This window comes from Cololabis saira, chromosome 9 (genome assembly GCF_033807715.1).
Source record: "Cololabis saira isolate AMF1-May2022 chromosome 9, fColSai1.1, whole genome shotgun sequence".
Taxonomy (NCBI): Eukaryota; Metazoa; Chordata; class Actinopteri; order Beloniformes; family Belonidae; genus Cololabis; species Cololabis saira.
In genome coordinates this window covers 38,582,737-38,597,512 of record NC_084595.1, presented here as the reverse complement: position 1 = coordinate 38,597,512, position 14,776 = coordinate 38,582,737, and the positions used below count along the sequence as shown (strand labels likewise).

Below are 14,776 nucleotides of genomic sequence, written 5' to 3'. Positions count from 1 at the left end.
TGGTCAGAGCCCCTGAATTCCTCACACCTTTACGAGCAGTAAAGCATCGCTGCTGCATTGCAGTCTTGGCTGAAATTGCTTGCACCAAAGTGCTCCTTTTCTTGTGCCGCACCAAAGCCCTCCATGCTGTATGAACTTGAACTTCAAAGCCGGTTACAAAACTCTTGTATAACCTCCGCTGTCATTCAGTTTAGCGCGGCCGCAGCCACGCCGGGGCTGAAAGAACAAAGATTTACCGGAGCCGCGGCTATGCAATCTGCTGTGCAAACATCCACTCGCTCGTCAGTGAAATTTATCTGCGTTATCGTTTCAGTTCCGAATCAATCTGCTTGATTTCACAAAGTCCTGCAGCAGAAGCTCCCCTTGATATCCTTTGCAATGTTCTCCATCTTTCTTGGCATCAATGTGTTTGAACAGAATAACGGGAGCAGAGATGATCTTAAGGTCTTATACTGGTACACTTCATTCAGAATTTGGGTCGATTTTCCTTTCTTTTTGAAGGCACCAAAGGCAAAACCTGTGGAATCAAAGCAGCTTTAATTATACATCTGAGCTGCTGTTTTACTATGAACAGTTCCTCTGTAATACTGGAGCAGAGCTAACATCCCTCTCTGGACACTGTGGTCTTTTTATAGTGCCCCCCCCCCCCCCCTCCCAACAATCTGATTTGATTTATTTGAAGCACAGACTGTGATTTACTATTCGGGCTACTGGAGATGTCCTCGATTTCCCCCGCTGGAGTGCATGGTCCAGTAAATGGCTTAAAAATTCCAGGTTTAGGGAAAATGTGAAGAAATATTTATGTTTGATGCTTTTCACTGGAGATAAGCCAAATAAAAAAAGAAGAAGAAAGAAATCTATTTTGTAATCAGTTGATAATAGGTTTTGATTGGAGACTAGCAACATTGGCAGTGAGAGATATAAAAGAAGGAAAGAAGAAGACTGCCAAGTAAGTTGCAATCTGAGCATCTGTAGTTGATGCCCAGGTTGCATTAATTGCATCCTTCTCATTTGTCACCATGTCTCATTTTACCAGCTTATCATTGGCCAGGTCGGTGGCTGGCTTCAGCAGGTTTATGTATCATATCTAACATCAACACATGTATAGCCAGTCACCTGATTTTGTCCTTTTTACTGGAGTTGTCTCCCTGTGAAATCAACTTCTGCATTGCAATCCTTGTTATATAATAGGGCTGGGCGATATGGACCAAAAGTCATATCTCGATATTTTCTAGCTAAATGGCGATACTCGATGTATATCTCGATATTTTTTCTGTGCCTTAATTGGGGTTTCCCCCAAAGCATTATAGCTTAGCATCTCTGTTAGCTTCATTTTTTTCTGAGGCAAACCCTTAAAAAAACAGTCAGTTTTAATACAAAGCCTCGTGCCAAATGTCACACAGGTTCCTTTATCAGAGGTCTGCACAATATCCAAATGTATAAAACAAATGAAATAATAAACATAATAATTTATAATAATAAACTGCCTGCATATATAGAATAAAAATGCTTCTTGAATAAAATAAAACAAATATCCCTTTCCTGCATAACAATTAAATTAAAATACACTGTGCAATTAATACAATGTAGACAGTAACAGGCAGACTTTTCCACTGAGGTTGACAGTTGTGCAAATAACAAAACATTTGTGCAAATCTCAAATAAAACATTCAAGTCAATTTGTCACAAAATAAGCTATTTCAAAATCATTAAAAAAAAAAAAAAAAAAAAAAATTTAAATCGATATAAACAATATTGTCTCGTACTTTATCGTGTTTGAAAATATATCGATATATATTAAAATCTCGATATATCGCCCAGCCCTATTATATATATATATATTTTTTTCTCCCTCTTTTACTTTCCTCTGTTGTGTCGTGCTCACATTAGCTTTTCTCCCCTCATTCCATCCTCCCCTCCTTTGTTTTAGGTTTTCTCAGGAAGTCACATGGAGTTTTTGTCAGATAGTAGCTGAGTAATGGTGGCTTATGACACTAATCTGTTTGTGTGTCTCCTCTGTCTTGTCTCTGGCAGGTGAAAGAGCGTGCAGACAGGCTGCCTCACACTACGCTATGGAATGCTCCCTGCTCCCACCATCACTAGTCTCCAGTCTTTGGACTAACCTCAAAACACTTAGTTAGCAGCTGTGCTTCTCCCCTCGAACTCTTTCCAACCAGGGGACAAAGAAACGGAGCGAGCTAGTCCTCCACTGAAAACGCACAGAGCACTTCTTGTATTGAGTTTTTTTTTCTTTTGGGAATATTTAAGCTAGATTTACCCTTTTTTTTTTCTTGGATTATTTTTGTTTGTTGCCGTGGAATCATATCAAGATGGATCTGGAGTCGTATCTGTGGATGGTCATTCTTGGCTTTGTTATCGCCTTCATCCTGGCATTTTCGGTGGGAGCCAACGATGTGGCGAACTCGTTCGGCACGGCGGTGGGCTCTGGCGTGGTCACGCTGAAGCAGGCCTGCGTCCTGGCGTCCATCTTCGAGACGCTGGGCTCCATGCTACTCGGAGCCAAAGTGGGGGAGACGATCAGGAAAGGCATCATAGATGTTAGTCTCTACAACGAAACGGTGCCCGTGCTCATGGCAGGGGAGGTCAGCGCCATGGTTGGTAAGTAGCAGTTACTTTTTACGTCCGGAAAATACTTTTGTCTTCATGCAGCTGGAACGAGTGCAGAGCACTTCAGATGAAACTTAACAAACAGATGAAACTGGAACAAGCCGATAAATACAGGACTGTCTCAGAAAATTTGAATATTGTGATAAAGTTCTTTATTTTCTGTAATGCAATTAAAAAAACAAAAATGTCATACATTCTGGATTCATAACAAATCAACTGGAATATTGCAAGCCTTTTATTATTTTAATATTGCTGATTATAGCTTACAGTTTAAGATTAAGATTCCCAGAATATTCAAATTTTTTGAGATGGGATATTTGAGTTTTCTTAAACTGTAAGCCATGATCAGCAATATTAAAATAATAAAAGGCTTGCAATATTTCAGTTGACTTGTAATGAATCCAGAATGTATGACATTTTTGTTTTTGTAATTGCATTACAGAAAATCACAATATTCTAATTTTCTGACACAGTCCTGTATATGTGAAACAATAAATTAAGGATTTTTTTTAAATTTTTTTTTAAAAGAAATAACACTAATTTGTAGTTATTTCTCAAATGTGCATCTGTTTTTTATCTTTTGGAACAAAATGAAACAGCTTTGGGGAACCCAACACGATTTCCTCTCTCAGACGTAGAGCAACAGTTACATGTTTTTAACTCTAGTCAGATTTTACAAGGCTTTGTAACTGTTATTTTATCATATAATTGAGTACAATAAGCCCTCAAAAGTTGAACCCCTCCCGTGTGTTTTATGTAATTTTGTGCAGCACAGAGGCGTGGTGGTAAATCACCGTCGCCTGACGGCACCAGGGTTTTTGGTTTGAACATCCTTGAGCGTGTGTGGCTCGTCTCCCGGTGGTCCCGCTTCCCCCCGTGGTCCAAAAACATGCACCTTGGCTTAATTTGGTGATTCCACGTTGTCTGACCCGAGCGGGCGTAGCCGCCTTACACCATGTGACAGCTGGGAAACGCTCCAGGCCTCCTCCAGCCCGTAATGGGATGTTGGGTTTTTCAGAAACCCCTTAGGTTTTAGGAGACGGTTTTCAAATATACGTAGTTTTAGGAATGCTGTTGTGAGAGAAGCCTCAGGACAGAATGAGTCAATGACCTGGAAGTTTGAGCATCAGCTTTTTTCCTGATGGGTATCATTTTTCTAGTTTTTAATTTCAAGAGCATCTGTCAGTTTTTTGGATGTGAAAGTTGTTGTTAATGTTTTTCTTTTTTTTTTTTTTAAACAAAACATTAAAGTAACTGTTTGTAGAAGTTTTTTAATCAAAAACTGAATGTTTGATATTAACAAACCTTGCAACCCAGTTTATTTTTCCCTGATCGGCGCTGTTGCAGTAACTGAATATTGTACAGCAGGAAACAATGGGTCTCCTGTTAAAACAATGCCAGTGAGATAATGGGGAGACTGTCGAGTGGTGATAAATGAGTACTATGCACGGGGGATTCCCTTGTTGCAAAAAAAAAAAAAAAGGAAGAAATCAGGCGTGGCAGACTGTCGCAAGAGAATATTTGGGAAACACTGACAAGATTTTCTTAATCTCAATCAGGAAACATTTGTTATTGGTATGTTGTTCATACTGAATGAAATAAAAACAGGCTACATCTTGAACTTAGTTTGATAAAAGACGTTAAGTGTTTGTACGCCCACAAAGGTTTGAATGTATTCTAGGAAGTTACAGGGATGGCAGGGTAAGGTATTGACTGAATAAACCCATCAAAGCACAACAATGACGCACTGTGGTGTTTTTAACTTTTACTCAAACAATGGCTTCTGTCGTCCTTGAATAACAAAAATAAGCATACTTTCAGGAAATGGTTGTTTTAAAGGGCTTTACAGGACTTATTTCCCAACATGTGGAGAAATGTAGATCATTTTTCTGTTTATAATCAGCACCTGCACATCAGTTGATCACAAAATATTTCTCCAGGATGTATAATCAACTGTACTGGAACTACTATTTAACCCTTTGATATCCCAGGATGTTGTTATCGTTTGAGAGTTGAGCAAAGATATGGTTGTAGCTTGCAAAAAGTCTTGAACTGACCAGCCATCCCAACTATTTAAGTCTTCGACACAAACAATGAATCTCTTTCTTTTGATCCGACCTTGATTTCCAGGAGACAAACCAGCGGATGCAGAAGAAACTTCCTCTAGACAGAGTTGGATAGGGAGACTATAAATCAGGGAAACGAAACGAAGCACTGGCAGAGCAACAACCAGACCAGCATCAATGAAAGGCATCTTAATGCTGTGTAGTGGAATAGGAGCGCTGCAGTAAAAAAAGAAGTTAATAAAAGGTGTTATTAGCAATTCTGTAGCCAATTAGTTGTTTTGAATGGTGGTTCTTGGATTTGTCCGTGCAGTCGTCCCATAAACCCACAACATTGCAGTTGGTTTGGTACATTTTGTGCCCGATGGAAATGCTTGTGAATGGGATGCTCTTGCAGAGAACATGTGTGAAGGTAAATTAATTTGGTTGGTCAGACTGTCATGGTCTCCCAGCAATTAGTGTCCAATAACGCTGATTGGAATTTTAGACAGTTTCAGGCCTCCACTTAAAAATGATGCTGTGTTCACATTTAAGTAGTTTTTAAAGTGGATATACACTACCAGGGAGGGAACCAGGCGGATGTTTGGATGCACTCTCCCATTTATTTGTGTGGAAGTGTGTCCAAACTTTTGACTAGGAATGTAATATGGAAAAAAATCCCAATAATGGGAAGTATTTAGGTTCCATGGAATGATCAGTCAGTTTGACCCATTTTAAAAAGGCCCATATAGAGAAATATGGAAATACTGGAAGATCCTTCTTTTTTGTGAGCTATAATTTGAATCTATACAACTGTAGCTATTAGTAAAATATGTGAATAACTGTCAAATTTGACAATTTAGCACATTATAGTTTCCTAAAGCGTGTTTCCATGTAAATCTCTGAATTTGCTTTGCTTGTGTTCAAACTGCTGTTCTCCAGATTACTGTGTTGTTGTTGCTTTGTAATTGATTGTAGATCTGATCATTTTGATGTAAATGTAAACTGGTTTGTGACGTTTTTTCCGTTTTGTTCTCAGGGTCGGCGGTCTGGCAGCTGATCGCCTCCTTCCTCCGACTGCCCATCTCTGGGACTCACTGCATCGTCGGCGCCACCATCGGCTTCTCCATGGTGGCCATCGGCACCAGGGGCGTGCAGTGGATGCAGCTCGTCAAGATCGGTAATGACGACGGATTGTGAGCGAAAAGCTTGCTTGGCATGATTGTATCACCGTAGCTCCTCCAGTGAGACAGGAGTTAGTCATCAGATCATCATTTTCAGTTCATTAACTTGATGGTTATTCCGTTCAGGAGATGCAGGTAAACCAATGTTTTTCCAAGTATAAGTCATTGTATTATATCATATTGGTCATTACTATATAAGCACATGTTAAGAACACAACTGCGAGCTCTGACCTTGTCCCAAAGACCTAAAGAAGGAAATGTCTATTTTAATACAGAATCTATGAAGACTGAGTCCGTATCTGTGAGTCACTTGTGTTTCTTGGCATGTTACTTGCTTTCTTATAACATTTTTTCCCTCCCACTCCAGTGTCTTCTTGGTTCATTTCCCCTTTACTCTCTGGACTCATGTCTGGACTCCTCTTCATGCTTATCAGACACTTCATCCTGAACAAGGTGGGCTCACATCACAAAACACGTTTCTCATAAAATGCAAGCAGCTACAGTCCTTTTAGTTAAGGTTCTTACATTTATTATAATGATCATAAACTTGGTTTGCTTGTATTTCTGCCCTATAATTTTCTGCTTTAAGTTATAAAACCCAAACAGTCAACAACAGTCATTTTGTGAATTGTTGTCTCTGGTGTTGATGTATAATTTTGACAGAAAGCCATATGAATTATTGGATTCTTCACATGCGTGGAGTCGATCTGATTGTAATTACTTAACTTAAACACAGGCTTAACTTGTGTACTTGTGTAAGAACTTCTACACAGATAAAACCCCCATCTGATGTGGCAACAGCAGCAGTCAGATCTGTTATATAACAGGCAAACAAGAGGAAAGTGTTGGGAGATCACCCTGAGGTCACGGCTCCAGACGTGTGCACGAATGCGCTGCATGACAGTGGTGATTAAAGTCACTGCAGGGAGGGGGTCAAACTCAGAACCACTTTGATTCTGCCTTTGCCATTTATTTCCTGTAGTTTTGGGGGAATATTTGTATTTCTTTCTTTTTTTGCCATGTGAAGTGTTATTTTGGTGAAAAGTGTTTGTCTAAATTAAAAACTCCTGAGTCGTTTGCAATGGTGAATTGATTAGTGACTAGTTTTCACAACCCCCACACCTGTGAACCGACCTGAACTAAACTGAGCTGGTTTTATTATGTATGAAGGCTGAAAGGCACAAAAAGATGAGTTCAGGGCCTCCGGTAAGCTCAACTGGTCCGGCAGGTGCAGATGCAGACATGATAGTCCTCCTGCAGCCGGCTCAGGTTTAGACTCCCAGCATTTCTGCCTCCTCTATCTGCCCCAATTTCCTGTCCAGCGTCTTTCAATAAAGGCCGCTAGATATTAAAAGACAAAAAAGGAAAGTTCAAATCCCAGTTTTCATTTACTTATGGTACACGTGTATATCTTAAGATAGATTCATGGACACTTAAAAATGAAATACTTAAGCTGAAAGTGTTATTCATGAATCAGTGAAGTTTGATAAAACATCAATCATAGAAAGGGTTTCTTTTGCAAAGGTCGGGGCTTTACAAGTTCGGTCCTCGACCGCCACTCCTGCAGGTTTGAGATGTTTCTGAGCTCTAACACACCTGATTCAAGTGAATAAACCACCATCAGTTTGTCAGCACGTCTGTTAATGACCCACTCATTTGAATCAGGTGTGTTAAAGTGGGAAACATCTAAAGCATGCAGGGCGGCGCCCTGTAGCACCCTATAATGTAGTAATTTTGCCTGAAAATGTAATAACATTTGTACTTAACTCAATCAAAAATGTAATAAAACCCAATAATGTAATAACTTGACCAATAATGTAATAAAATATCCTGACTGATATTGTAATAACATTTTTACCGATAATGTAATACCTTATTACATTATTGGGAATTTATTACATGGTCAATCAGAATCAGAATCATCTTTATTGTCCAACAAGGAATTTGACTCCGGTAATTTCGCTCTTTAGGCAGTAAATAAACAAATAAACAAATGTGATATTTCTTGACATATATACAGATAAACATCTAAGGTGCAGCAGTTTGAGGTAGAGAAAAAAAAGACAGCTCTGAATAAAATAAAATAACCTATTTACAATTATACAAAACAAATTATACAAAGAATTATACAAAAAATACAAAACGTGAGAGGTACAGCAGAGTGCAAAGTCTGCAATTTAACCCAATAGTCATTCTGGTGATTCAAATCCAGCGTATATAACATTCTTAGATTCTTAAAACACAAAATGTAGAACTCTGGACTGAAAATGAACATATATATTACATTATTTGTCAAGTATTACATTATCAGTTTTGGAAAAAAAAAAAAAAAGACCCACCTAAAAATGTAATAAATTCCCAATAATGTAATAAGGTATTACATTATCGGTAAAAATGTTATTACAATATCAGTCAGGATATTTTATTACATTATTGGTCAAGTTATTACATTATTGGGTTTTATTACATTTTCGATTGAGTTAAGTGCAAATTTGATTACATTTTCAGGAAATTATTACATTATAGGAAATTATTACATTATAGGAAATTATTACATTATAGGAAATTATTACATTATAGGGTGCCACACGCCCCTCGAGGACCAAACTTGAAGATCCCCGGTGTAGGCGTTGGCCCTTAAGTCATCATATCCCTGTGTGAAACTGTGTTTCTAATCCATCTATGTGTTTTTTGTGCCAGGATGACTCCGTCCCCAACGGGCTGCGAGCCCTGCCTCTCTTCTACGCCACCACCATCGGGATCAACACCTTCTCCATCATGTACACTGGAGCTCCATGTAAGAGGATAGGTGTTCCTCACAGAGATGCATCGTGGATGTTTTTTTCGGTTAAACTGCTTAGAAAATTGTTAAAAACAATCCCGTTTGTTGTCCTGACCCGCAGTGCTGGGGATAGAGATGCTGCCAGTGTGGGCCATATTTCTGATCACCTTGGCGGGGTCGCTGGTCTGCGCAGCTGTAGTCTGGATGATCGTCTGTCCCTGGATGAGGAGGAAAATAGCAAGTAGGTATCTGTGTGTGTGTGTCTGGCATTCTAAGTATGTCTTTTTCTTTAATTTATAAAGTGGTTATGTCCTGCAGTACAGCAAGCTCTCACCTCAAACTTGACTATAATTTCTTCTAATGGGAAAAGCAGCCCACAGCTTGCAGAGAGAGGAATTTAAAACGGCTGAAGTAGAAGTACAGAGGAGAGTGGAAGACAGTCTGCTAAACTTTGCTTAGTGCTAATAATGCTAATCGAAATGCTTTCAGCTGCAAACCTGTCAAATAGGGTTAACACGAAACAGTTATTTGGGTAGGTGAAGAACTAACATCCAAGTTCAGGCTTAAAATAGAGACGCTGGTTTCTTTTGTTTTCTTTTGACGGTGCAGGGGTGTGAGGCCGACCTGACCTGGTGCTTGACATGTCACGGCTCCGAATGCCTTTGAGGATTATAGACAATATTGAAGCGTAATGGCTCTGGCTGTGTTTGTGTTCCAGAAGCGGCCGTGCATCGAGGATGTCAGCTGTGGGATTAGTTTGGATCAGCTGATGGTTGCGTGCGTTTATGGAACGTGTCTGCTTAGGGTTTTTTTGCCCCTCGCTGTTCTGACAGCAGCTCATTTCTGAATGATTTCTGTCGACTGTTCATGTAACTTGAAACTTTTCCACGCGACAGTCTTTACGGTCTTTATGAGTGCTGGCTCTAGGATTATTAGAATATGTTTCCACCAAGAGCGGTGTTGCCTCTGACGGCTGGATTACTGCTGGATTTCCATCAGGTCGATTAAAGAAGGAGCAGGCTCTGTCCAGGATCTCAGACGAGAGCCTGGACAAGATCCCCGAGGAAGAGGAGGAGAGTCCCGTCTTCAAAGAGCTGCCGGGGGCCAAGGGCACGGACGAGGCCGTGCTTCCGCTCACCGGGGGCGGCGGCGACCGCAGCACCCGCGACTCCAACGTGGAGCTCACCAGCCTGGCCAACGGGGGCACGGTCCTGCCCAACGGCAGGGTCTACGGTAAAGCACTAATCATCCACAAGACAAAAAGGGCCAATCCCAATACACCCCATACTTTCTACCACTAGCCCTCACTCACTACCACTAGCCCTAAAAATGAGTAGGACCCTTGTAATCTTCCCTAGGGATTGGGACACCACTCGCTACGTCACTGCGTGGTTTACGTTCGGGTACGTAAGCGACTGTGTAGTTACGTTTGCACATACGTCACACCATATCAGGAAGCCCAGAGCTAAAAGCTGTTTTAATTTCAGCTGTAGCGCTGTTAATATGCCACTTTATTAAGTTTTAATATTTTTTCAGGCGTAAAAGTAACCGTTAAGATCCCCAACATGGGCTCAGTTTATCCAAATAACGCCTGTTAAGAAATTTGTTCCGATGTTTTCGGGGGATATCTAGAGCCGCCGGCTGGGGAGCTGATTTATGGTTCCGCGTTAAATCGACGCAGAGCCTACGGCGTAGGTTATGCGGCGACGCGCCGCGTACGCAGCGCGTCGCCGCGTAACCTACGCCATAGGCTTAACGCGGAACCATAAATCAGCCTTTATTCTGGAGAGATCTGAAAAAACGAGCAAGCGAGTGATTATGTACATTCACTGAGTGAATATTATGAAAGTAAAATATATATTTCTCGCTAGAAATGTAATCAAAACGCATTTTTATGCAGAAACTAACTCAAAATATTGAGTTTATTCACTAAAAAATAAGAAATGTCCGCCATGTTTTTTTTTTTAAAGCATTCTGGGAAATTTCTCTGGCCCTCAGTCGCGAAGTCAGCATCTGAAAACCCTCGCTCTGAAGGGCTAGATTGATAACCACTAGCCCTCGTTTTGGCCCTAGATGAAAAGAGGAATTGGGACACCACTACCCTCACAGGAATGCGCAAAATGTAGGGGTAGTGCTGAAAAGTAGGGGTAGGGGTAGGGGGGGGGATTGGGACTGGCCCAAAAACTCTTGTAGTTCTTCCTCGTTCTCATTTGAGTGGTTTCTCCTCCAGGTCGGACCCACTCCATGACCAACGGCTGCCTCAAGTCCCCGGTCTCCAACGGCAGCTTCAGCTTCGACGGCCACACGCGCAGCGACGGCCAGGTGTACCACACGGTGCACAAGGACTCGGGTCTCTACAAAGACCTGCTCCACAAGATCCACCTGGGCCGCATGGACGATAATATCCGCTCGGGCTCCGGCGCCGGCCCGGCCGACAACAACTACCGCCTGCTGCGCCGCAACAACAGCTACACCTGCTACACGGCCGCCATATGCGGCATGCCCGTGCAGCCCATCATCCGCTCGGAGTCGCGCGACGACAGCGAGAAGCTGGTGGGCGAGGGCGGCGGCGGCGGCAGGAGCAACAGCGTGTCTTACACCAAGAAGCGGATCCGCTACGACAGCTACTCGTCGTACTGCAACGCCGTGGCGGAGGCCGAGATCGAAGCGGAGGAGGGCGGGGTGGAGCTGAAGCTCGCCACGGACCTGGAAGGGACGGACGAAGACGGATCCCCAGCTCCGATACCTCTGGACGACCTAACGGAGGAAGATCGGGAGGAGAAGGACAAGCCGGAGGTGTTCCTGCTCTTCCACTTCCTGCAGATCCTCACCGCCTGCTTCGGATCCTTCGCCCACGGTGGCAACGATGTCAGGTGACCGAGGCAGCCTCAATAAACCCTTGTACTGATCATATAGTTCATTATTCCTGAAGCCTTTGTTATAGAAAAGTATGTTTCACAGCTTATTAGGGGTGTAACAATATATCGTGCCACGAAATTTCGCGATACAAAAACGTCACGAAACGTTTCGTGGAGGTGACAAACTGTATCGCGATATTGGGTTATTAATATGAATATATTGTGTTGACTAGTAACAGCATATTGGTGCCGACCGCGCTTCGACCCGCGGACCAAAATCTTACTCCGCTCAGAAGAAACTAGTACCGTTTTGGTCCCGATCACGGGACTCTTGGGGGTTTTGAGCTCCGAACTTTAACTTATGTAAGTCTGGTGTAGAGTTAAGCCTTACCTTATTAAATTAAACCTTTTTGGGATCGTGAGTAGGATAAACACGGGAAAACTTCTGCTGAGTTCCAGTGTACTTTAATGTCCCTCAACAGTGTAGGATTTTAGAACATCAACACAGCACCTAGTGCTGTATCACTCCGCCCAATCTAAAACATATTAACAACTACAGATAAACTGACTAGTGTCATTATAGTCCCTGATTTACAGAATATAAAGAATATATTTATAAAATAATGAACCCTGAATTACCAAAATAAACTTCTTAACAAAAATAAATCTCCTCTTACACTTATAAGGTGAGCATGAATCAATCTTTTTTATGATGTAAAATTGTATGTATTTATTTACTTTAATTTATTTATTTAATTTTACTTGTTAAATTTCTGGAAAAGAAAAAAGTCAAATCATACATGAGTTTCATCAGTTTGTGGCAAAACATTTGTACTTGTATGAAACTGAAGATGCATAATGCAAACCTGACATTTACTTTTAGTTCAGTTTGTGGAAAATAGTTGGCCTGGCTTTCTCTTTAAAACTTAAACAGTTATAAAACATTACAAACTGGAACAATAGGGCAAACGCACAGTATTTTTTTGTATTTTGTGTCTTTCAAATAAAAGACCATTTTTTCCAGTCATATGTTCCTCATTCAAGGTTGTTAAAAAAAATGCTGCTATAATATCGTATCGTTATCGTGACCTCAATATTGTGTATCGTACCGTATTGTGAGATTAGTGTATCGTTACACCCCTACTGCTGATTTGACAGCATGTGGTCCAGGTCAAGCAGACTTGAATAGCTGAGTTCAGTATCCATCTTCTGGTCTTTGCAGTAATGCCATCGGCCCCCTGGTGGCGCTGTGGATGATCTATGACCAGGGAGGTGTGATGCAGGACGCCGCCACCCCCATCTGGCTCTTGTTCTACGGCGGTATCGGCATCTGTGCCGGTCTGTGGGTGTGGGGCCGCCGCGTCATCCAGACCATGGGGAAGGACCTGACTCCCATCACGCCCTCCAGGTGAGAACGTTTTTTGTAACGGTGTGTGTCTGTGAACGGTGGGTGGGTGTGTTCGTGGCGGAGGCCCATCTTCCCAACGGGACTGGTTTTACCTGCTGCAAAGAGCCGGCCGTATGCCGACACAAGCGAGCCCATGCGGCGCCAACAGCCTCGCTGTCGTCGCTGTACTTCACATCCTCACGGCTGAGCCAGGATGCCCACTCACACGGCCGTTCACACCCTAGCGTTTATGTGAAATGTGTAAACCCAAACCAGGTGCCTACCGCATTTCCTGATTACTGTAAACCTGCCTGAGAACGTATCCTCGAACACACAGAGCTGTGGATGAAAATCTCTATTATTTCATTACGTTTGCATCGGAGAGGCACATCTATGACCCTGTTAAACTAGTTCAGTATTCTGTAAGAATCTATAAGGTACAAATACTTTTCAAGTAAAATATATAAATGAAGAGTAGAATATTATTTTGATAGTGAACTTTTCTGTGTTTTTAAAACAATGAAATATTTTCTTTTTCTGCCCTCCCACGTGAGCACAAACAAATTGAAGAGATAAAAAGCACTCTGTTTTTGAATAAGCTGATGATTATGTTCAGGGATCCTCTATAGGCCGTTTCTGCAGTGACTCTCCGTTTAAGCAGTAAAATACAAGTGCTAGTTGTTTTTTTTTACATATTACATAATAATCATGAATAAATAAGTGGCGTCTTGGACCGCAGCAGATAAAGCCGTGGAGCCTCGCTCCGTCTGACAACTGAAGCAACAGACGTTACACATCCGCTCGCTCCTCCTCCTCCGCCCGTGCTGTAAATCTCCCCTCTTACTCTTTGCGGTCTTGTCTTCCCACTCATTCGTTCATGTGTGTGTGCGTGTGTGTGTGTGTGTGTGTGTGTGCGTGTGTGTTGTTGACCGGCGGGAGCGTCACACAGGGTTACAGGAAGTTGTTGGGCATTCTGGATAAAGGAAAGTACAGCAGAAGGGATGAGGGAGGGGTCCGTCCACAGTGGGAACTCTGACTTCTCCTCCCCGACCGCAGGGAGGAGTGCCAGCATTCCCTTCCACTTCTCTTTTTTCTTTTTTCGTATCCTCCTACTTTCTCCTTCCTGCCTCTACTGTAAATCTCCGGGTTTTTTTGTGGTTAACCTTGTTCATTTCCTTGCCTTCACTTTTTCCCCTTATTTTTTTTTCTTCTTTTGTTCCTTACCATCCTTTTCTTCTCGCTGCATTTTTTGTTTCCGTCTGTCACCTCTAAAGCTCGCTCTCTCTGTCTTTCTCACGCTTACTCCATCTCATTATTTCCCCTCATTTATTATTTTGCCATGTGTTTTTTTTTTCCCCTTCTTTTACCCCCTCTCTCTTTATGTGGCCCTTTTCTTCCTTAATCTCCCCTCCCTCCATCACCAACCCACTCTGCTGCCAGAAACCCAACACAAATTTGCTCTGGTTCCCTCTTATAAAGGCTCTCTTTTCTCTCCGGTGTCTGTTGCCATGCATCAACCTGACAAAGACATTAGTTTGGGGTGCAGACAGGAGATGGTGTAGATGGGTGTAGCCCACGGTACACGCCCGAGCCTGCACTTCAACCTTTACTGTACCTTTACTGTACATAGATCACACGTGCAGTTTATCATGGCTGCTCTTTTCTAAGGTTGAAAAGTGTTATTTCTATTCATCTATCTCGTGACAGATGACTGAAGATGCAACCGACCGTTTCCAGTTTTAGGAGTCAGTATTGTAAATTAACCGAGATCCCACACTACGCGTTTATGATGTTCTAGAGTTTCCAGCTCACTAGGGTGGTGTAAAAGGGTTTTTTTCTGAGACATTTTTGGAAACATTTTCATGTAAAACGTGCGTTAAGCCCGCTAAGTTGTT

The 14,776-nt window shown here is 42.0% G+C and overlaps 1 protein-coding gene across 6 annotated transcripts in view; it reads left to right on the top strand.

Moving 5' to 3' along the window:
• Positions 1-14,776, top strand: part of slc20a2 (solute carrier family 20 member 2) — a 57,331-nt gene that overhangs the window by 31,168 nt on the left and 11,387 nt on the right. For 5 of the 6 annotated variants that reach the window (XR_009783121.1, XM_061729543.1, XM_061729542.1 and 2 more), the window contains exons 2-9: positions 2,035-2,619; positions 5,710-5,850; positions 6,222-6,307; positions 8,555-8,651; positions 8,758-8,877; positions 9,636-9,869; positions 10,867-11,509; positions 12,717-12,902. Coding sequence is in view for 5 of the 6 variants with exons in the window: in XM_061729543.1 (XP_061585527.1) it covers positions 2,331-2,619; positions 5,710-5,850; positions 6,222-6,307; positions 8,555-8,651; positions 8,758-8,877; positions 9,636-9,869; positions 10,867-11,509; positions 12,717-12,902 (1,796 nt within the window). In the remaining variant the exon portion in view is untranslated. Of the gene's footprint in view, positions 1-932; positions 950-2,034; positions 2,620-5,709; positions 5,851-6,221; positions 6,308-8,554; positions 8,652-8,757; positions 8,878-9,635; positions 9,870-10,866; positions 11,510-12,716; positions 12,903-14,776 lie in introns of those variants that run through there. The other variant, XM_061729546.1, reaches the window with a different exon arrangement.